General features: G+C 56.5%; 1 protein-coding gene across 1 annotated transcript in view; it reads left to right on the top strand.

The window, feature by feature from the left end:
- Window positions 1-16,484, top strand: part of PLCG2 (phospholipase C gamma 2) — a 136,981-nt gene that overhangs the window by 87,551 nt on the left and 32,946 nt on the right. Inside the window, exons 15-23 of the mRNA XM_029926590.1 lie at window positions 31-293; window positions 1,589-1,789; window positions 2,758-2,877; window positions 6,861-7,041; window positions 8,375-8,446; window positions 10,599-10,708; window positions 13,409-13,505; window positions 14,609-14,675; window positions 15,740-15,897. Coding sequence (XP_029782450.1) covers window positions 31-293; window positions 1,589-1,789; window positions 2,758-2,877; window positions 6,861-7,041; window positions 8,375-8,446; window positions 10,599-10,708; window positions 13,409-13,505; window positions 14,609-14,675; window positions 15,740-15,897 — 1,269 coding nt within the window. The remainder of the gene's footprint in view (window positions 1-30; window positions 294-1,588; window positions 1,790-2,757; window positions 2,878-6,860; window positions 7,042-8,374; window positions 8,447-10,598; window positions 10,709-13,408; window positions 13,506-14,608; window positions 14,676-15,739; window positions 15,898-16,484) is intronic.

The following is a 16,484-nucleotide window of genomic DNA, read 5'->3' as shown; positions in this document are numbered from 1 at the left end:
GCCACCCGGTCTGCGCTCCAGTGCCCTGAGTCAGCACGTGCAGAGGGACCAGTTTGGCCATGCCGGGGGTCTGCCTGGTCCAGGTGTTCAGAAGCTCCCCCTCCCTTTGTGGCCCAGGACATACCCCCCACGGAGCTGCACTTTGGGGAGGAGTGGTTCCACAGGAAGCTGGAGAAGCGGACGAGCGCGGAGAAGCTGCTGCAGGAGTACTGCGCCGAGACCGGGGGCAAGGACGGCACCTTCCTGGTGCGGGAGAGCAAGACCTTCCCCAACGACTACACCCTGTCCTTCTGGTACGGGCGCGCGCCGTCCCCTGCGGCTGGCCGGGCGGGGACCCCGTGGCGAGCCGTGCGAGCTTAGGCAGGGCCTGCGACCCCGCAGGGTTGGACCAGGCAGATGAGGCCCACAAAACGTGGGCATCAAGATGAGTGGTGTTTCGGGGCACCAGGCTGGCTCAGTCGGTGGAGAATGTGACTCTTGACCTTAGGGTTGTGAGTTCCAGCCCCATGTCTGGTGTAGCGATGATTGAAGAATAAAATCTTTTTAAAAAGGTTAGTCATATTTCAATGCAGTATTTTTAAAAACTCAAGTAATAATAAATCCGTGATGAACAAAAGATTGTCAACATTTTAAGTAAAGACAGGGTCTGAACTGGCCCTTAAGACAATGTGGCCTCACTCAGACTACCCCCACCCCCCAGTTCTGGTCCTAAAGCAGGTGATGTGGCCTTGGTCAAGTCCCTCAGCCTCCTGGCATCTCCGTTGCCTTGTCCCCAAAATAGAGATGGCCTTATGGTGCCGCCATGAGCTTTCCCATTCACTCACTCGTTCATTAAAGGGTGTTCCTGGAGTGCTTGCTTTGTGCTGGACACAGCGATCAGACGGACAGGGTCCCTGTCCTGATGGAGATTAGAGTCTGGTGGGGGAGACGCACAATGAAAAAGGAGTCAGAGGTCTATAATTGTGATAACTGCAGTGAGAAAAGGCAAGAAGTTACCAAAATCTGTATGAGAGGGATCTGGTGTAACGTTGGGGGTGGGAGCAGCCAGGGAAGACTTCCTGGAAGGAGTGTGTCAATGGAGTCCCAGAGGGTACACGTGATAACAATGTACTGGTAATGGTGATAGCCAACACCTAAGTGCCAAGCTGCATTCTAGTCACGTTTTGTGTGTCATCTCGTTCAGTCCTCAGGATGGCTCACTGATGACTGAGCATGAGGAGGAGAATGTGGAGGCTCAGAGAGGACACTTGTTCAAGGTCACTTAGCACGTAGTGGCAGTGTCAGGATTTATACCTAGGCCCTCTGGCTCCAGAGTAGGAGTTTGGTAGATAAAAGTTAGTAGAGGAAGTAGGTAGAATGTTCTGGAATTCAAGCTAAAAGACCAGCCTGCGCAAAAGCCCAAGCATGTCCTAAGATCACAGGGGTCCTGAATGGCCACATATACGCTCTACCCCTTAGTGTCCCTGGCCGCAGTTCTGCCCCCCCCCCCCCCCCCCCCCAGTCCAGTGTTCACTGCCGCCCTGGGTGCAGGAGCTGCCGGTCAGTGTGGGCTCGGCGCTGACGCTGACGTCGTCCCCTCTCCCTGCAGGCGGTCGGGCCGCGTCCAGCACTGCCGCATCCGCTCCATCACGGAGGGCGGGACCATGAAGTACTTCCTGACTGACAACATCATGTTCAACAGCATCTACGACCTCATCCAGCACTACCGCGAGACGCACCTGCGCTGCGCCGAGTTTGAGCTCCGGCTCACCGACCCTGTGCCCAACCCCAACCCGCATGAGTCCAAGCCGTACGTGTGCCCAGTGCTGTCGGGACGGCAGGTCCCCGGCGCCCCCCACGGGTTTAGTGGGTGCAGACACCCGTGCGGGCTGTGTTCACGAATCAGAGCAGCCAGGCTTGCCGGTGTGTGGGGGCCCAGATTCCAGCAAGGCCCCTCCCCCAGGCCCCCGGGGTCTCCCCGGCTTGGCCTCAGTTTCCAGTCCCCCTACTCGACCTCACTTTTGCCCTGTTTTCTGCCCCTCTGCCTCCTCTCTGCCCTCTTGCGACCGCACCTGTTTTCTCCGTCCCTCTGCCTCTCTTCCTTTCTGCTACTCCATCTTCACCGTCCTGTGCTCTTGGACTTGGATTTTCAGAGGTGAATTTTGGCCCGGCGATAACCTTTCTGCTTGTCAAAGCTCATTCCTGTTCATTGTGAAAGTGAACAGGAAAAAAGGATTGTAAAGATTTTCCCTCCTCCTTTTTTTTTTTTAATCTAGTAAAATGAATGTGAGTTATGCCTTGCAAAGGGTTAATCACTGCTGGAAATAAAAAAATTTTTACACAGAAGGCTGCTAAAACGTACATTTCTGAGAAGCCTTGTAACTTAGAGCAGCTTACTTTCTTTTGTCTATGTTCATATAAATTGCCTCTTAAAATTGGCAATTTCTTATCTTTAAAAGTATCCAAAGACCAACCAAACGAATGGACCTTGCGAAAACTCAAGTCCCTGTGTTCTCTGCTTCCGATTTTCTGAGATTCTCCGCTGTGACTGATGCTGGTCCTGAGTTAGGCTGGCGGGGGGACAGAAGGGGGGGTACAGTTCATTTATTCTCTTGTGCTCCAAGCAGACCTACTTCCTGAAGGTTTTACCCAAGCTGCATGTGGGTGGGCTTTTAAAAATTGCTGTCGTGAGAGACGTGTGGGGAGGCCCACTGTGTGGTTCCTGCGGTGCTGTCGGGGGCCTGGCCGCTCACTGCGTCCCTGTCCCCTGTGCCGCAGGTGGTACTACGACGGACTGAGTCGAGGGGAGGCAGAGGACATGCTAATGAGAGTCCCCCGGGACGGGGCCTTCCTGATCCGGAGCCGGGAAGGCCCCGACTCCTACGCCATCACCTTCAGGTGAGCGGGCGGGCCGGAGCCGCCGGGCGGGACCGGAGTGGGTGCTGGGGGCACTGCAGCGGGCCGTGTGCCTGCGTGTCCGCTCCTGGAGGGTCGGTCCTGCGGCGCTGCTCTGCGTTCTTGAGAGGAGCCCACGTCAGGCTGACTCGGTTCGTCTTCTGGCAGTTTTATGACCAAAATCATTATTTTTCAGCAGAGGACACTGAGGCACCGAGAGGTTAATGTGTAACTTGTGGAAACGTGCAGCCAGGAAGCCGTGGGCCTGGGATTTGAACCCAGCCAGCCCTGGCAGCCCAGATGAGTGAGGGTACAGACCCGAGTCCCTCCCATCGGCACTTGCCACCCAGCGCTGCGGGTGGGAGGGCCATGTGGACCGAGCACCCCGAAGAGTGTGGTTCTCTGCTTGAATTCCACCTCAAGACACTGGATTCCTCCAGTTGCCACCAGTGACCCCGTTGGGGGATTCCAGACCCGTGTCGTGCTGTTCCTCTCTCCCCCTGACCGCGGTGTGTTGTCCGTGAACTTGTGTTCCAGACGCTGGGGCTGCCAGGGATGCTTCATCTGATTGAGTCTTGCAGGGTAGATCAGTTACTTCCAGTAAGAAAATGGAGGCCCAGAGAGGTTAAGCAGCCTGTCTAGAGCCACACAGCCTAGTCCTGGGCTGAGACAGAATTTCAGACTTGGGCTTATCCATGTCCAAAGCCTGCTGTGAGGTCTGAAGCAAGAGGCTTGTGATCCACATTGGGCCTATGGGTATTCCGCTGAGCCTCCATGGTTATGTGAAATACTAAGAAATATCACTCGAAAATTTAGGTTCCTTCTTAGGAAAAGCGGGAGGAAGTGGAAGCTCTGGACCCACGTTCCCACGTGGCGGTGCCGGTTACCAGCTGCGCAGAGGGGCCCTGCCAAGCCCGGCTGCTCCTGCCCCTTCCACGCCTGGCCCATCCCGCTGGTTGTGCTGCCGGGCTGCGCCCCGGGCATTTGGAGTTGCTCCTTCTCCCTCATTACTGATGCCATGTTGGGTGAGTGGGTGGTGGGGGTAGTGAGGGTCATTACCATGGCCATTTGCTGAGGACCTACTGTGTGCCTGCTCCAGCCCGCGTGGCTTTCCTGTGCTTTGCGCAAACAAAAGCAGTGGGGTTTATTGGCTACTAGCAGAGGTGCTCTAGAGGTGAAGCCGGCCTCCGACAACCTGGGTCCGTGTCTCCCCTGGCAGTTCCTGGGAGACTGTCCATTGGCTGCACGATGGGTGCCAGGAAGGCGTCCTGTAGAAAAGACGAGTCCTGTGATACATACAGTCCCACTGGCCCCGGCTTGAGCTGGGTGTCACGGCTCTCTGACTGGGCACCTGCAGGCTGGCGGTGGGTTGGAGTCACTTCCCTGGAACCATGTGGCTGAAGATGGGCTCCCCAGACGGATGCCCGATTTTATACGGCCGCCATTTTGTTTGCATGATTGGTGGTGCCCAGAAAGGTAGAGTTTGGAATTTTTAGGGATCAGTAAATGTTCAGTGAGCACCTCCTATGTGCCAGGCTGTGCGCCAGGCTGCAAAAATGCAGAAGTGATCAAAACTGCCCAGCCCTTGCTCTCATGAGGCCAGCGGTCTGCAGAGAAGGAGAGACGTCCTATTGCTCATTCTTTCTTTTCAGCGAGTCCCTCTTACTTGGCTTCACCTTGCCGTAGCAGGGGCCCGCTGCGCGCCGGCTGAAGGAGCTGGTGAGAGGACGTTGTGTCTCCGAGAGGAGAGGAAGGGAAGGCTGTTTCCGTCATGCTGGCATGGCCTTGGTCCCCACCCACCGCGTGCCTGTTGGGGACACTCAGTCCTTGCAACAGTCAAAAATGACCTCCCCCACACCTGGACACACAGACTCTTTCAAACTCACTCTGGTCAGGGTGTGGGGTGGGTGTCACGGCCCCTCGCCGGGAAGCGTTGCCTGCGGCAGGAGAATCAGGCACTAAGCGCATGGCTGGACTGCCATGCGGGAAGTGCCACGGAGCGTGGCCAGGCAGGTGACAGAGGGTGAGGAGGAGCTCGAGGGGGGCCCAGTGGGGATGCGCTCCGGGCAGAGGGAGAACACGGGGCCGGAGGAACTTCCTCTCCCTCTCTCCGCGCCCTGATATCCGTGGAGCGTCTCTCCTGGGTCTGGTGCTGGGCTGGGCTCTGAGAACACAGACTGAACTTGGAGCGGGATCTCTACGAGACGGCGTCTGCTTTTGGTCCGCGCAAAGGGATGGAGCTGCTGCTGGTGGATCAGGGGCAAGTGCACCTCGAGGGATACAGGAGCAGGGGGTCTTGGCAGAGCTGAGACCTCGGGCCACGGGGACCGCTGGCTTGTAGCCACCAGGCAGCTGGAAAGTGCAGTGCCTGCCTCCCTTTTGGATTCTTCTCTTTTGGTCATTTTGGCTTGACCTTGGTTACATTTTCCTAACCATTCGTTTATCGAATGCCCTCGGGGTGCCCGGCACATTGCAAAGGGCTTACCCAGGGTTATCCGTCAGACGCCGTCCTGACACGTGCCACGACCGTGGACCCTCAGCACCATGGACGAGGAAACAGGTTCAGACAGGCTCCCGAGGAAGGAACCAGAACCTCACCCACACTCTTAACCTCAGTGCCCTAGAGGCTCCCTGCCTAGGGGAGCTGGTGTAAAAAGCTTTAGATTTTTTGATTATATAAACACATTCTTAGAAAAAATTAAGGGGCGCCTGGGTGGCTCCATTGGTTAAGCCTCCGACTCCAGCTCAGGTCATGGTCACATGGTTCGTGACCCGCGTCGGGCTCTGTGCTGACAGCTCAGAGCCTGGAGCCTGCTTCAGGTTTTGTGTCTCCCTCTCTCTCTCTCTGACCCTCCCCTGCTCGTGCTCTGTCTCTAAAAAAAAAAAAAAAAAGTGCAAAGTTTTAATATTTAAAAAAAATTTTTTAATGTTATTATTTTAGTTTTGAGAGAGAGAGAGACAGCTTGAGCAGGGGAGGGTCAGAGAGAGAGAGAGAGGGAGACATAGAATCTGAAGCAGGCTCCAGGCTCTTAGGTGTCAGCACAGAGCCCGACGCGGGGCTTGAACCCATGAACTGTGAGATCCTCATCTGAGCTGAAGTCCAACACTTAACCAACTGAGCCACCCAGGTGCCAAATTTAAAAGATAAGTAGTTTGCCCATAATAATTACCCCTCTAGACAGTTTTAACAGTATGCTTTTGGCTGTAAAGTTGGGATCAAACCTTGTTTTCCTAAATGCTTCTGTTCTTGCTGATAAGAGCTGGTCAGACCGAAGATTCTTTTCCAGTTTGGATTTTTCCACCTCTTTTTTCAACTGGGCAAGTTGATAAAGGACTTGTTTACCTTTTGGGAAAAAAGCCCAAACCAACCATTTGTTCCAGTAGTTGGGCCACTGCAGATAAGATTGAAGGATTTGGGCATCAAATCCCAGAGCTCTGGAGTAGAGATCAGCAAACATTTCCTGTAAAGGATCAGAGGACTTTAGGCCGTGTGCGCTGTGTGGTCTCTACCACAGCTCCTGTGAGCTCAGCCACTGGAGAGTGAAAGCAGCCACAGGCATATGTACACGGATGAACATGGCTGTGTTTCGATAAAACTTTATTTACAAAAGTGAGAGCAGCAGCAGGGACAGGGGTGGTGGTGGTGGTATGGGGGCCAGATTCGGTCTTTGGGTCATTGTTTGCTAACCCTGATCTAGACGCCAGGACCTTCCCAAAGTCAAGTCCTGTACCCAATTGGGGAGGTGGGGCCCCGGGGGGGAGTGCGGTGCAGACAAGAGGAACTAGCAGTATATCTTGTAACGTACAGGTTTTTCTGTATCTGTTTTGAAAAGATCATTGGGTTGCGCAGGACACGTAGCCTGTTTATTTCTCTGGCCCCCGAAGGAGGGACAAGCAGGTTGTTCCTAATCCTCACGCTTGTCTAACGGTCCTCTGGGGTTGCGGATCTCAGCTCGCGTCCCCTGTGTGTGGTCTTCCCTCCCCAGGGCCAGGGGCAAGGTGAAGCATTGTCGCATCCACCGGGATGGCCGGCACTTCGTGCTGGGGACCTCTGCCTACTTCGAGAGCCTCGTGGAGCTAGTCAGCTACTACGAGAAGCACGCCCTCTACCGCAAGATGCGGCTGCGCTACCCCGTGACGCCCGAGCTGCTGGAGCGCTACAATATGGTAGGCACGCAGCTCCCTCGGGACCTGGGACGCGGTCCCTCGCAGATGTTTGCTGAGCGCTGCTCACGCGTCCAGTCCCGCTCTAGGCCCTGGGGACAGAGCTCTGCCCTCCTGCTGCGTGTGGTCTAGTGTGGAGGAGACGGGTCGTACGTGAGATACATAAGATGACGCATCAGGTGGCCGCAGGTGCTAGAGCGGAAAGCCGGGCAGGCGGAGAAGGAGATGCAGAGAGTCGGGGAAGGCGTGCAGCGCTAAAAGGTCATCGAGGAGTCATTTGAGCAGGTGCTGGAGTTGGTGAAGGAGTGAGCCATGCAGCGATGGGGAGGAAGAAGGAATAGCAAGTGCAGAGGTCCTGGGGAGGCACGATGGGAGGCACAGAGAAGCAGCCAGGGCGGGAGGAGAAGGAAGGAGGGGTAGGGCTACCGGGGGACTGCAGGGTGCAGGGCTGGGGGGGCCCCTATGAGACACGGCTCTGGTTCTGAGCGGAGAACAGACCTGATCTGAGGACCGGGCCTCTGTGCCTGCCACATGCATTCAGTAATGTGTTGAGGAGAGATTCAGGACGCAGCCACCAGAAGCCAGGGCGGGTTCAGGCTGCTGGAAGTGTGGGGCCCAGAGCCTGCCTGGGGAAATTTAACTTCGGGAGGGGCTCACAGTCCCCTGAAGAAAACGCCCCAGGCCGCGTGGACTGCAGTGAAGCAGATAAAAGGAGGGTGGGTGTGCTGTGGGCGGAGCCAGAGGGCTCCAGAAAGGTCTCCTTAAGAGGCTTAAAACCTGAGCCCAGACCTGCTAGTGTGATTGGGCCTCTGCAGGGAGGCGTGGAGAAGCTGGTTCTGGGCCGAGGGAGTGGCCACGGCACAAGCCCTGGGGGACCCTGAGGGACACTGACGGGCAGCAGAGGGGAGGCCAGGGGGGTCTCCAGGGCGTGCCGGTAAAGGTGACGGTCCGGGTCTGTGGCCTTTGCCAGTTCCCATCCTATAAACGCTTCCACGGCGGCCAGTCTGCAGCTGCTGACCCGGAACGTGGGTCGGGGAGGCGGGCACCGGGCTCTCGCGGGCTGTGGGCCCGCAGCAGCAGCAGCCGCTGGGGCTCGGGGTTCGTGTCTTCACAGAGGAGCGTAGTGCCCGGCACACAGTGGGCCAGCCTAGGGCTCACTTTCTCAGGTGGGGCTCAAGTTTCCGAGTTCGGGCTTCTCCCCATCTCTGCCGGGAGGTAGGAGGCACACCGTGAGGTTTCAACCCTTGGGCCAGAGGGTTGTCTGCATCCCTTGTTGTGGGGGAGGCTGCGCCGGGGGCTTGCATGCTTCCATTCACGCCGCTTTGTTCTTTTTCAGGAGAGAGATATAAACTCCTTGTATGACGTCAGCAGAATGTATGTGGACCCCAGTGAGATCACCCCTTCCATGGTACGGTGCCTGCCTTCCACTTTCACACCGTCACCGGGTCCCTGGAATGACATGGGGTCCCCGGCCACGCCAGGGCAAGGGAGCAGCATGTGGGCAAACTTGGCTTCCCTCCCCCCATTTTTTTTTTTTTTTTTTGAGAAGACATGATGATTGACAACATGACATCTAGTTTCCGGGAGGAGGTTAATCGCCTTCCACCCAAACGAAATGGCGCCTGCCTTGCTAAAATTCTGAGGTTGATGAACCACCTTTGGGCCAATGGCTTCTAATTAAAAATCCTTCACATGTTGCTTGCGCGACCGCGGATTCCGTTTGGTTCGCTGACCGCCTTGCCGCCTGCACCTTATCTCCTGTCCCCACCCTGGCTGCCGCGTGACTTCCCAGGTGCTGCTCCGCTCCGGCAACAGCTCACACAGAGCTGGAGCCGCAGAGGAGCAACGGCGAATTCTCTGTTAGGGGCCAGGGTGCTGTTCTTGCTGCGGAAGGGGCCCTGCTGACGGGCGCTGTCGAAATCCAGAAATGAACTTCCTTTCCTTCCTTTCCTCCCTCTCTCCCTCCCTCCCTTCTTTCTTCCAAATTTATCATCCTTGCCCAATGCCGATCCCTTTCAGCAAGAAATGAAGGCTTGGGAGGGTGTGGACAAATGGGCTACGTGTGCAATTATTAGGGGCCTTTTACTGGAAGGGAAGAAGGCTTTGGTAACGAGAATGGCGTGGGCTCACGGCAGCTGGGTGTCAGCGGATGGTGGAGGCTGTGGTGAACCGAGGGACTCGAGCTGCACCCTGTGGCACTCGATCGCTGCCTTTGCAGAGAGCCAGCCGGGTCTTCTGGTGGCTCAAGGCACGCCAGTCATCCGGATGCTTTATGTGAATTTGGCCCATTGCAAATCCCGGCAGCTAACCCAAGCTGTAGAGAAAACCTTCCTATACTGAGTGAGGCAAGTAAAACATGATTGTAGCCAGACTGCGGCCAGCGCCTCAAAATAAAATCACCACCATTACCATGCTGGAAAATGGTTGAACAGTTAAAAAAAACAACCCACTTTGAAGAGGAGAAAAATAATTAGCCCGTCTCACCCTCCCAACTCGGCCGCCGCCTGCAGTCCCGGGTCCCTGCCCGCGTGGGCACGTCCTTTACAATCCCCAGCACCCAGGCTCCCCGTTTCTCTTCTGCTCTGTTCACTTGCGTGGTCCTGTGCGGATTTCTCCGTTGCTGATCTGCCTCATGACCGTTCTGGCTCAAACTGGTCAGCCTGGTAACTTAGGTGAAGTACGTGGCTTGCAGTTTTGACTTGAGAAGGTTGTTTTTAATGCTGCCGAATGTTCTGGGTGGCCGTGCCATTTAGCTGTGGCCCCATTAGGGGCCGCCTGTGTGTTGTCCTAGTGAACGTCCCCTGTGACGTTCGGCATCCCTTTGCCTCATTTCCTTTGGACGAGTTCTTGGAACCGGAAGGACTAGATTAGTCGAAGTGGGCGATGCACGCGGATGGCCGCGTACGGAGCCTTGTTGTAAGCACTTGGCCTCCGCCAACCCCCCCAGCAGCCCCGTGCATCTGGCACGGTCTGTGCCCACGGCCTAGCCAGCAAGGTGCGGGGCTGGAACACCCGCCCGGGCAGCGTGGCTCGGCGGCATGTGCCTTCCTCCTTTTGTCACACTGCCTGCCAGGCTGGTCGCCCGATGGACAGCTTATTGCTGTCATTTGTGGAGGACCTGACAGGAGGACCTCTCCGCCCTCTGCCAGGCTGGAGACTTGCTCCTGGTGAAAGCCGTTACGTGGTACCTCCCTTTGCCACGGCTGCACCTTATAGCCTTGGAGCCTGGCAGTGACCTGTGACGTTCATGGGGGAAAGCGTGTCCTCACATCCACCTAGAAGCACCCCGCGTTTTACAGAAGACTATCATGAACTACGGCCGTACTGGATTTATTTCTGAGCTCTGCCGCTTAACGGCTGGTTGACCTTGGGCCAGCCCTCGCCTCACTCCCTGGGGACTTTGGGAGCTACTCTGCAGTGCACTACTAGCTCCTTGCCAGCAGATGGTGCTGTAACCTTGGACTGAAGCCTCTTGTTTCCTAAAGAGCGGAGCCAATGCAGACCCTTCTCTCTGCTTCTGTGGCCCAGCCTGACCTTCTCCTTCTTGTTTTCCCCCAAAGCCCCAGAGGACCGTCAAAGCTCTGTATGACTACAAAGCCAAGAGAGACGATGAGCTGAGCTTCTGCCGGGGGGCCCTCATTCACAACGTCTCCAAGGAGCCCTGGGGCTGGTAAGGCTGAGGGAGGGGCTGGGCTGCTTGCTGGATGAACTTGACGTGTGCCCTCTTGCCAGTGAGACTTGGGTCCTGGCTGAGCTCTGACCCCCTTGCTCTGGCGTTCCGGGCTGGCTTGGACTCTGTACCCTCTCTGGGAAGGCGGTTTGATCCACGCTCCATTCAGGAAAGCAGCTAAATCACCGAATGTCACGTCATATTATGTATTGTTTTACTTATAACAGCAGCTGCCCCTTCCTGAGCTCTTCCTCTCCTGCTCTCATACGTGGTCCAACCAGATTCCCATGCCGACCCTCGCGGCTGACTGTGGGCCCCCCCACTTTACAGAGATGGCAGAGGAGGCTTTCCACGGTCGTACAGCTGCTGACTAGAGCAGGTCCTTGCCGTGACATGAACCTGTGTATTATTTTAAGTGCAAATTCTTATGCTCTTACATAGTCCTGTGCAGTGGGCCCACCCTGGGCTGCAGCAGGGACAGTTTTAGGTCGAAGGTATGTGGGCGTGCTGGGCTCCATTGCCTTTTGTCTCTTTTCACCCGGGGAAAAATGGAAAGACCTTGGGCTGCCCATCCTGAAGTCCCTGGATGGGTGTTTGCAGGATTATTTCTCCCTTCGAGCAATAAGAACTTGTTCGCACCATGAGCACCCCCAGGGAGTCAATTCATAAGTGCAGCGTCCCTTCCCCGTGCAAGATAGCTGGACCTGACCGGGGAATCCGAAGGGCGGCTTGATCCGAGTGCCTCTTCCTGTCAGGGACCATTTTAAACACTTCATGTGCCCTGCTGAGGCCCCTCTTTCGGTCTGGGGGGGGGCGAGTAGCGCCACCTGGTGGGCCGTTGGCATTTTCTGAGCCTCCTCCCCGTCTAGTTCCAATGCGGTGGGGGTTTTGTCCCGTCTGGGCTGCAGGCGAGAGCGGAGGGAATGCCATTGTTCATAGTCACGCCCGGGGGTGCCGGGTGGCTGACTCGGTTAAGCATCCCACTCTGGATGGCGGCTCCGCTCATGATCTCATGGTTTGTGAAATCGAGCCCCGACTCGGGCTCTGTGCTGACAGTGTGAAGCCTGCTTGGGATGGTCTCTCTCTCTCAGAATAAATAAACATTTAAAAAAAGTTTTTTAGAAGAATTATACCTGGACAACAGGTCTGACCTGCCTAGTTTGGGGCAAACGGTATGTATAAGTCTCCCTGAATACAGCCAGTGTTTGCCTGAAATGGGTCTGGAGAAACGGAGGTGAGGCGGGTGTCTGCAAACCTGGATTTCCACCAGGCCAGGGGATGTCCGGCCTCGCTCTGCTTATATTCAGGTTAACTAAGGGCTTCCCACCACCCCCGGGTACCGATTTGGAGGAGAAAGGTCTTACGTAGTGGGGAAGACAGAGGCGATATTATGCGAGAGGTGCAGACTGCTTCCGCAGCTGTGGGGCACGCACAGAGCACAGAGGCGGCCTAGGCGGCCTAGGCGGCAGTCAGGGAAGGCTCCCTGGAGGAGGCATGCTGAGCTGAGTCTTAAATGGTTGTGGGGACAAGCTGGATACAAAGGGCACGGACCAGGGTACAGAAGCTAGGTGGGAAGGCAGGGGCAGAAGGGTGGGGGTGACAGGCTGTCTGGGAGCAGGTCAAGGTTGAGTCACAGAGAGGTAGGAGTTAAGGTCTGAGAGTCCTGGGGTTGGGCCAAAGAGTCTGGGCTTGATTCCGAAGACTCGGGGAGCTGTGGCTGCGGTGTGGTCAGAGACGGGTTCTGGAAAGAGCTCCCGGGCTGCAAAAGGTGCCCAAGGAGGGCGGTGGGGGGCTCTGCACCCCTTGGCACTACTTAGGGGGAGAGTCTTGAGGTGACCACAGTTTGGGGGAGTTGAGACACGCACCGATCAGTCATGCCCCTTGTCAGTGCTGTCAGGAGGGCAGCAGGTTGAGGGAGCAGTATTCAGCTGAGTAACACGAACTACATTGCTTGAGCACTTGCTGTATGCTAGGTGCTGTGAAAACGGCTCAGCACGTGCTCGGCCCTGTGGTTCCAGTAACGTCCTCAGGGCGGAGGGGGCGCCTCAGCTCAGGTCCTGATCTCACGGTTCTTGAGTCCGAGCCCCGCACTGGGCTGTGTGCCGACAGCTGGGGGCCTGGAGCCTGCTTCCGGTTCTGTGTCTCCCTCTCTCTTGCCTCCTCCCCTACTTGTGTTCTGTTTCTGTTTCTCAAAAATAAGTAAATGTTAAAAAAATTCCTCTGAGGGAGGCAGGTTATCCCCATTTTACAGATGGAGAGCCTGGGGCACTGAGCGCCCATGTAGTTGGCAGTGGAGCTGGAATTTGATTCCAGGCTGGCCGGCTCCAGCCCCCTCCTTACCCCATCCTGAGCCCTAAGTTCACAGCCCTCCTTGAAACGGGGTTGGGCCTGCTCCAGACTTGAGCTTTTGTCTCCCACGGCCTCTGACGTCCACATAATGCACTGAAACTTTTGGTGTCTTTGACCAAACATTAAGAGTTCTATTCCAGGGAGCACACTGGCCCTCTGCTCATTCATTGCTGATTTGAAAAAAGCAGAGGACCCCTTTGAAATGTTCCGTTGTCACAGATAATGACCACCACCTCTGGTCACTTGGCCACCTGCCGGCTTTCCTCAGGCAGCAGCTGTGACCTAGAGAGCAGGGATGGATTATTAGCACTGCCCCGGCACGGCCCTCTCATGCCCTCCGTTTTTCTCTAGGTGGAAAGGAGACTATGGGACCCGAATCCAGCAGTACTTCCCGTCCAATTATGTCGAGGACATTTCAACGGTCGACGTGGAGGAGTTGGAAAAGCAGGTGAGTCTGGTCGTCACACGGGGACCCCCGCGGACTCCGCTCTTCACAGAATCCACAGACCCGTCTCCGTGGGTTCATTTCACTCATGCCGCCGTGTGGTCCCTGTGGAGCATCAGAACAGGACAACAGAGTGACAGGGAAATTGGGATTGTCCTCTGAGTTGTGTTGGGTGGGAGAGAAGTCGCTGTGACAAGCCTGTCATGTTTTAATCAGGGTGTGCCGGGCAGGACAATTCCCTCCAGAGTGAAAATGGCCAAACGGGGAATTTGTCCTTTGCTTAATGCAGCTTGCAAATGAAACCCATTTAGTTCGGCCGCCAGACTTTCGGGATGTGCTCGGTGTGAGTAAGCAGGTGGGCTTAAGTGGCAGCGATTCGAGGCTGGCCCGGCGACCCTGCAAACCTGGTTCCTGCCCCCAGCCCTCTCTTGCCTGGGAGGCCCGGAGAACGTCCTGGAATCCAGGTGGGAGGCACGCCCAATCCCAGGTGTGGTGGTGGGCCGTGGCAGGGCCGTGGCCCCTGGCTGTGTCTGTCCCATGGTGCCCTTCCCCCCACGGTCAGCATTAGGCTGCGGGGTGGGGGCGGGGCAGACACAGGTCTGCTAGCTGTCCCAAGGCCAGGACCTTCTCTGTCGCACGTGGACCCCGGGATGCCGAGAGCGTGCTGTGGGACGTGGGGCCGGAAGGCTGACTGGGGCCTGGAAAGCCTTCAGACGGACTCCAGAGTGTGGTCACTGTTCCTCCAGGACACGGGAAGCCACACGGAATTCCTGAGCTGGGCTGCAGGCAGCTAGATGGCCCCTTTTCATAGTAACGTCAGAATGAGTGTCTAGGATGATTTTTTGAGACAAGACCCACGGAAACGCTTCCAAACCTGTTCTGGAGTTCAGAAGGCTTGTTTTTACAGATTGGAAAATGAACTGCCGGACCTGCTGGCGCCCGCGCTTCATTATTTAGCGCTCTCCCCATGGGTGGATCCTGTAATGAAAATGCATTTTAAACAGTTCTGCAGGCGGCGTCTCTGCTAAGCGGTGTGCTTTGGAAACTGGTTGTCTTTTTATTATTCCCGTTAAGACTAACTTGAGTTATGTCTTGTTTCTTCGCAGATTATTGAGGACAATCCCTTAGGGTCTCTTTGCAGAGGAATATTGGATCTCAACACCTATAACGTCGGTGCGTGCACACGTGGTCTTAGCGTGGATTGCCACCCAAGTCCCCCACGGCCTGGCCGCAGAGGAGCCCCAAGCAGGGAGGCGGCTGCAGGCCGTCCAGCCGTCGGCCTGTGTACAAGGGACCCGGGGTCTGTGCTCTGATTCTTAGAGAGGCGCCCACGCCCCTCAAGGACCACGGGATCTGCCGGAGGCCCTGCGGCGAGTTAAGAGATGAACCGGGCAGGCCCTCACCTGCCTTGCTGTTAGGTCATCTGCATTCTCTTTGCAGAGCACAGGAGGATGGCTCCAGGGTGACAAAGAGGGAGCTCGGAGCCGGTCTCATTTGAGCCTCGGCTTTTGCCTCTCCTAGTTCTGTGACCTTCCATGCATCTGACGAGTCGGTTTTCTCTCCTGCAACATAAATATAAGGGGAGTAGCGCCCCCTACAGGGGGTGATGAGGAATAAGAGATGGCGCGTGTCATCCGCTTTCACATTCGTCGCCTGGCGCAGAAGAGCTCAGAGACCTCAGCCCCTGGCGTTCCAGAGCAGATAATGTCTCCTCTCATGGCCTTAATTTTCTTTCTAGCAAATTCTTTCTCTGCAGAGCGCCTCTATCGCAGGCCTGTCTTCGAGCTTCTCATGGCTGCCGGCGATCCTTGGCGCTCCTTGGCTTGTGGCTGCACTGTTCCAATGTCTGCCTCTGTCCTCAGGGCCACCTTTCCTGTGTGTCTCAAATTTCCCTCTCCTTCCTCTGCTAAGGACACTAGTCGTGGGATTTAGAAATCCCAACTCCAGAGTGATCTCCTCTCCAGACCCTTAAGTACATCTGCAAAGATCCTGTTTCCAAGGTCACAGGCACCGTCACAGGTGCAGGGGCTTAGGAGACAGACAGAACGCCCCTCAGCCCGCTGCGCTGTGGGGTAGAGGCCAGACGCGGCCTGCCCTAAGGCCACTGGCCCCGGTCCACGCTGCCCACGGCTCTAGCAGCGGCACTTGGGTTGGGTTCGTGAAAAGGGGAGGCTTGGGTGATGTGACATGTGGCCTTCCGGGAGGCTGCTCAAAACTTTGGTTTTTCTCTCCTGCAGTGAAAGCCCCGCAGGGGAAAAACCAGAAGCCGTTCGTGTTCATCCTGGAGCCCAAGAAGCAGGGCGACCCCCCGGTGGAGTTCGCCACGGACCGGGTGGAGGAGCTGTTTGAGTGGTTCCAGAGCATCCGGGAGATCACCTGGAAGATCGACACCAAGGCAGGTGCCCGGTGCCTGGGCCGGCTCTGCGGCGGCGGGCGTGGGCCTGGGGGCTGGGGCCGTAGGAGCGCCCACCATCACCAAGAGGGAAGGGACGCTGGGAGGGGGGGGGAAGCTAGGTCTAGGCTGAACCTTTAGAAGGCTCGGTGTGCAGGGAGTGATCTTTGCTCTCCCGGACCTGGCTGGCCCCACCTATCTTAGCAAGAAAACATCACGTTCCTCCTTTTGAATGTTTTATTGTTGGCACACATGGTTCAGCGCAGCCGGGGTCCTCGCCCCTAGCAGGCCCCAGCCCCGCAGCGGGCCCTGGTGCTCAAGGGGGCCCCGTTCTGCCCCTCTGTGAGTCTGTTTTCCTGCGGCCGAACCTCTGCTCTCGGGGGATTGGGCCTTGTAAGGGTTGATTGTAACTGGAGTCTCGTGTGAGGCTGGAGGTGTTTGGAGAAGGGTGAGGTTCTGGGTGAGAACAGGAGGGTTAGAATCAGGTAGGGCTGGACCCGGGGCAAGTCCCCATAGCGCTCTGGGCCTCAGTTTTCTTGTCTGGGAGATGAGCCGAATCCCTAGGTCACGAGATGTGGGAAGGGTGGTGG

Source organism: Suricata suricatta, chromosome 16, assembly GCF_006229205.1.
Source record: "Suricata suricatta isolate VVHF042 chromosome 16, meerkat_22Aug2017_6uvM2_HiC, whole genome shotgun sequence".
Classification (NCBI taxonomy): Eukaryota; Metazoa; Chordata; class Mammalia; order Carnivora; family Herpestidae; genus Suricata; species Suricata suricatta.
Note: the sequence above shows the minus strand (reverse complement) of the source record. Positions and strands in the feature narration are given on the sequence as shown.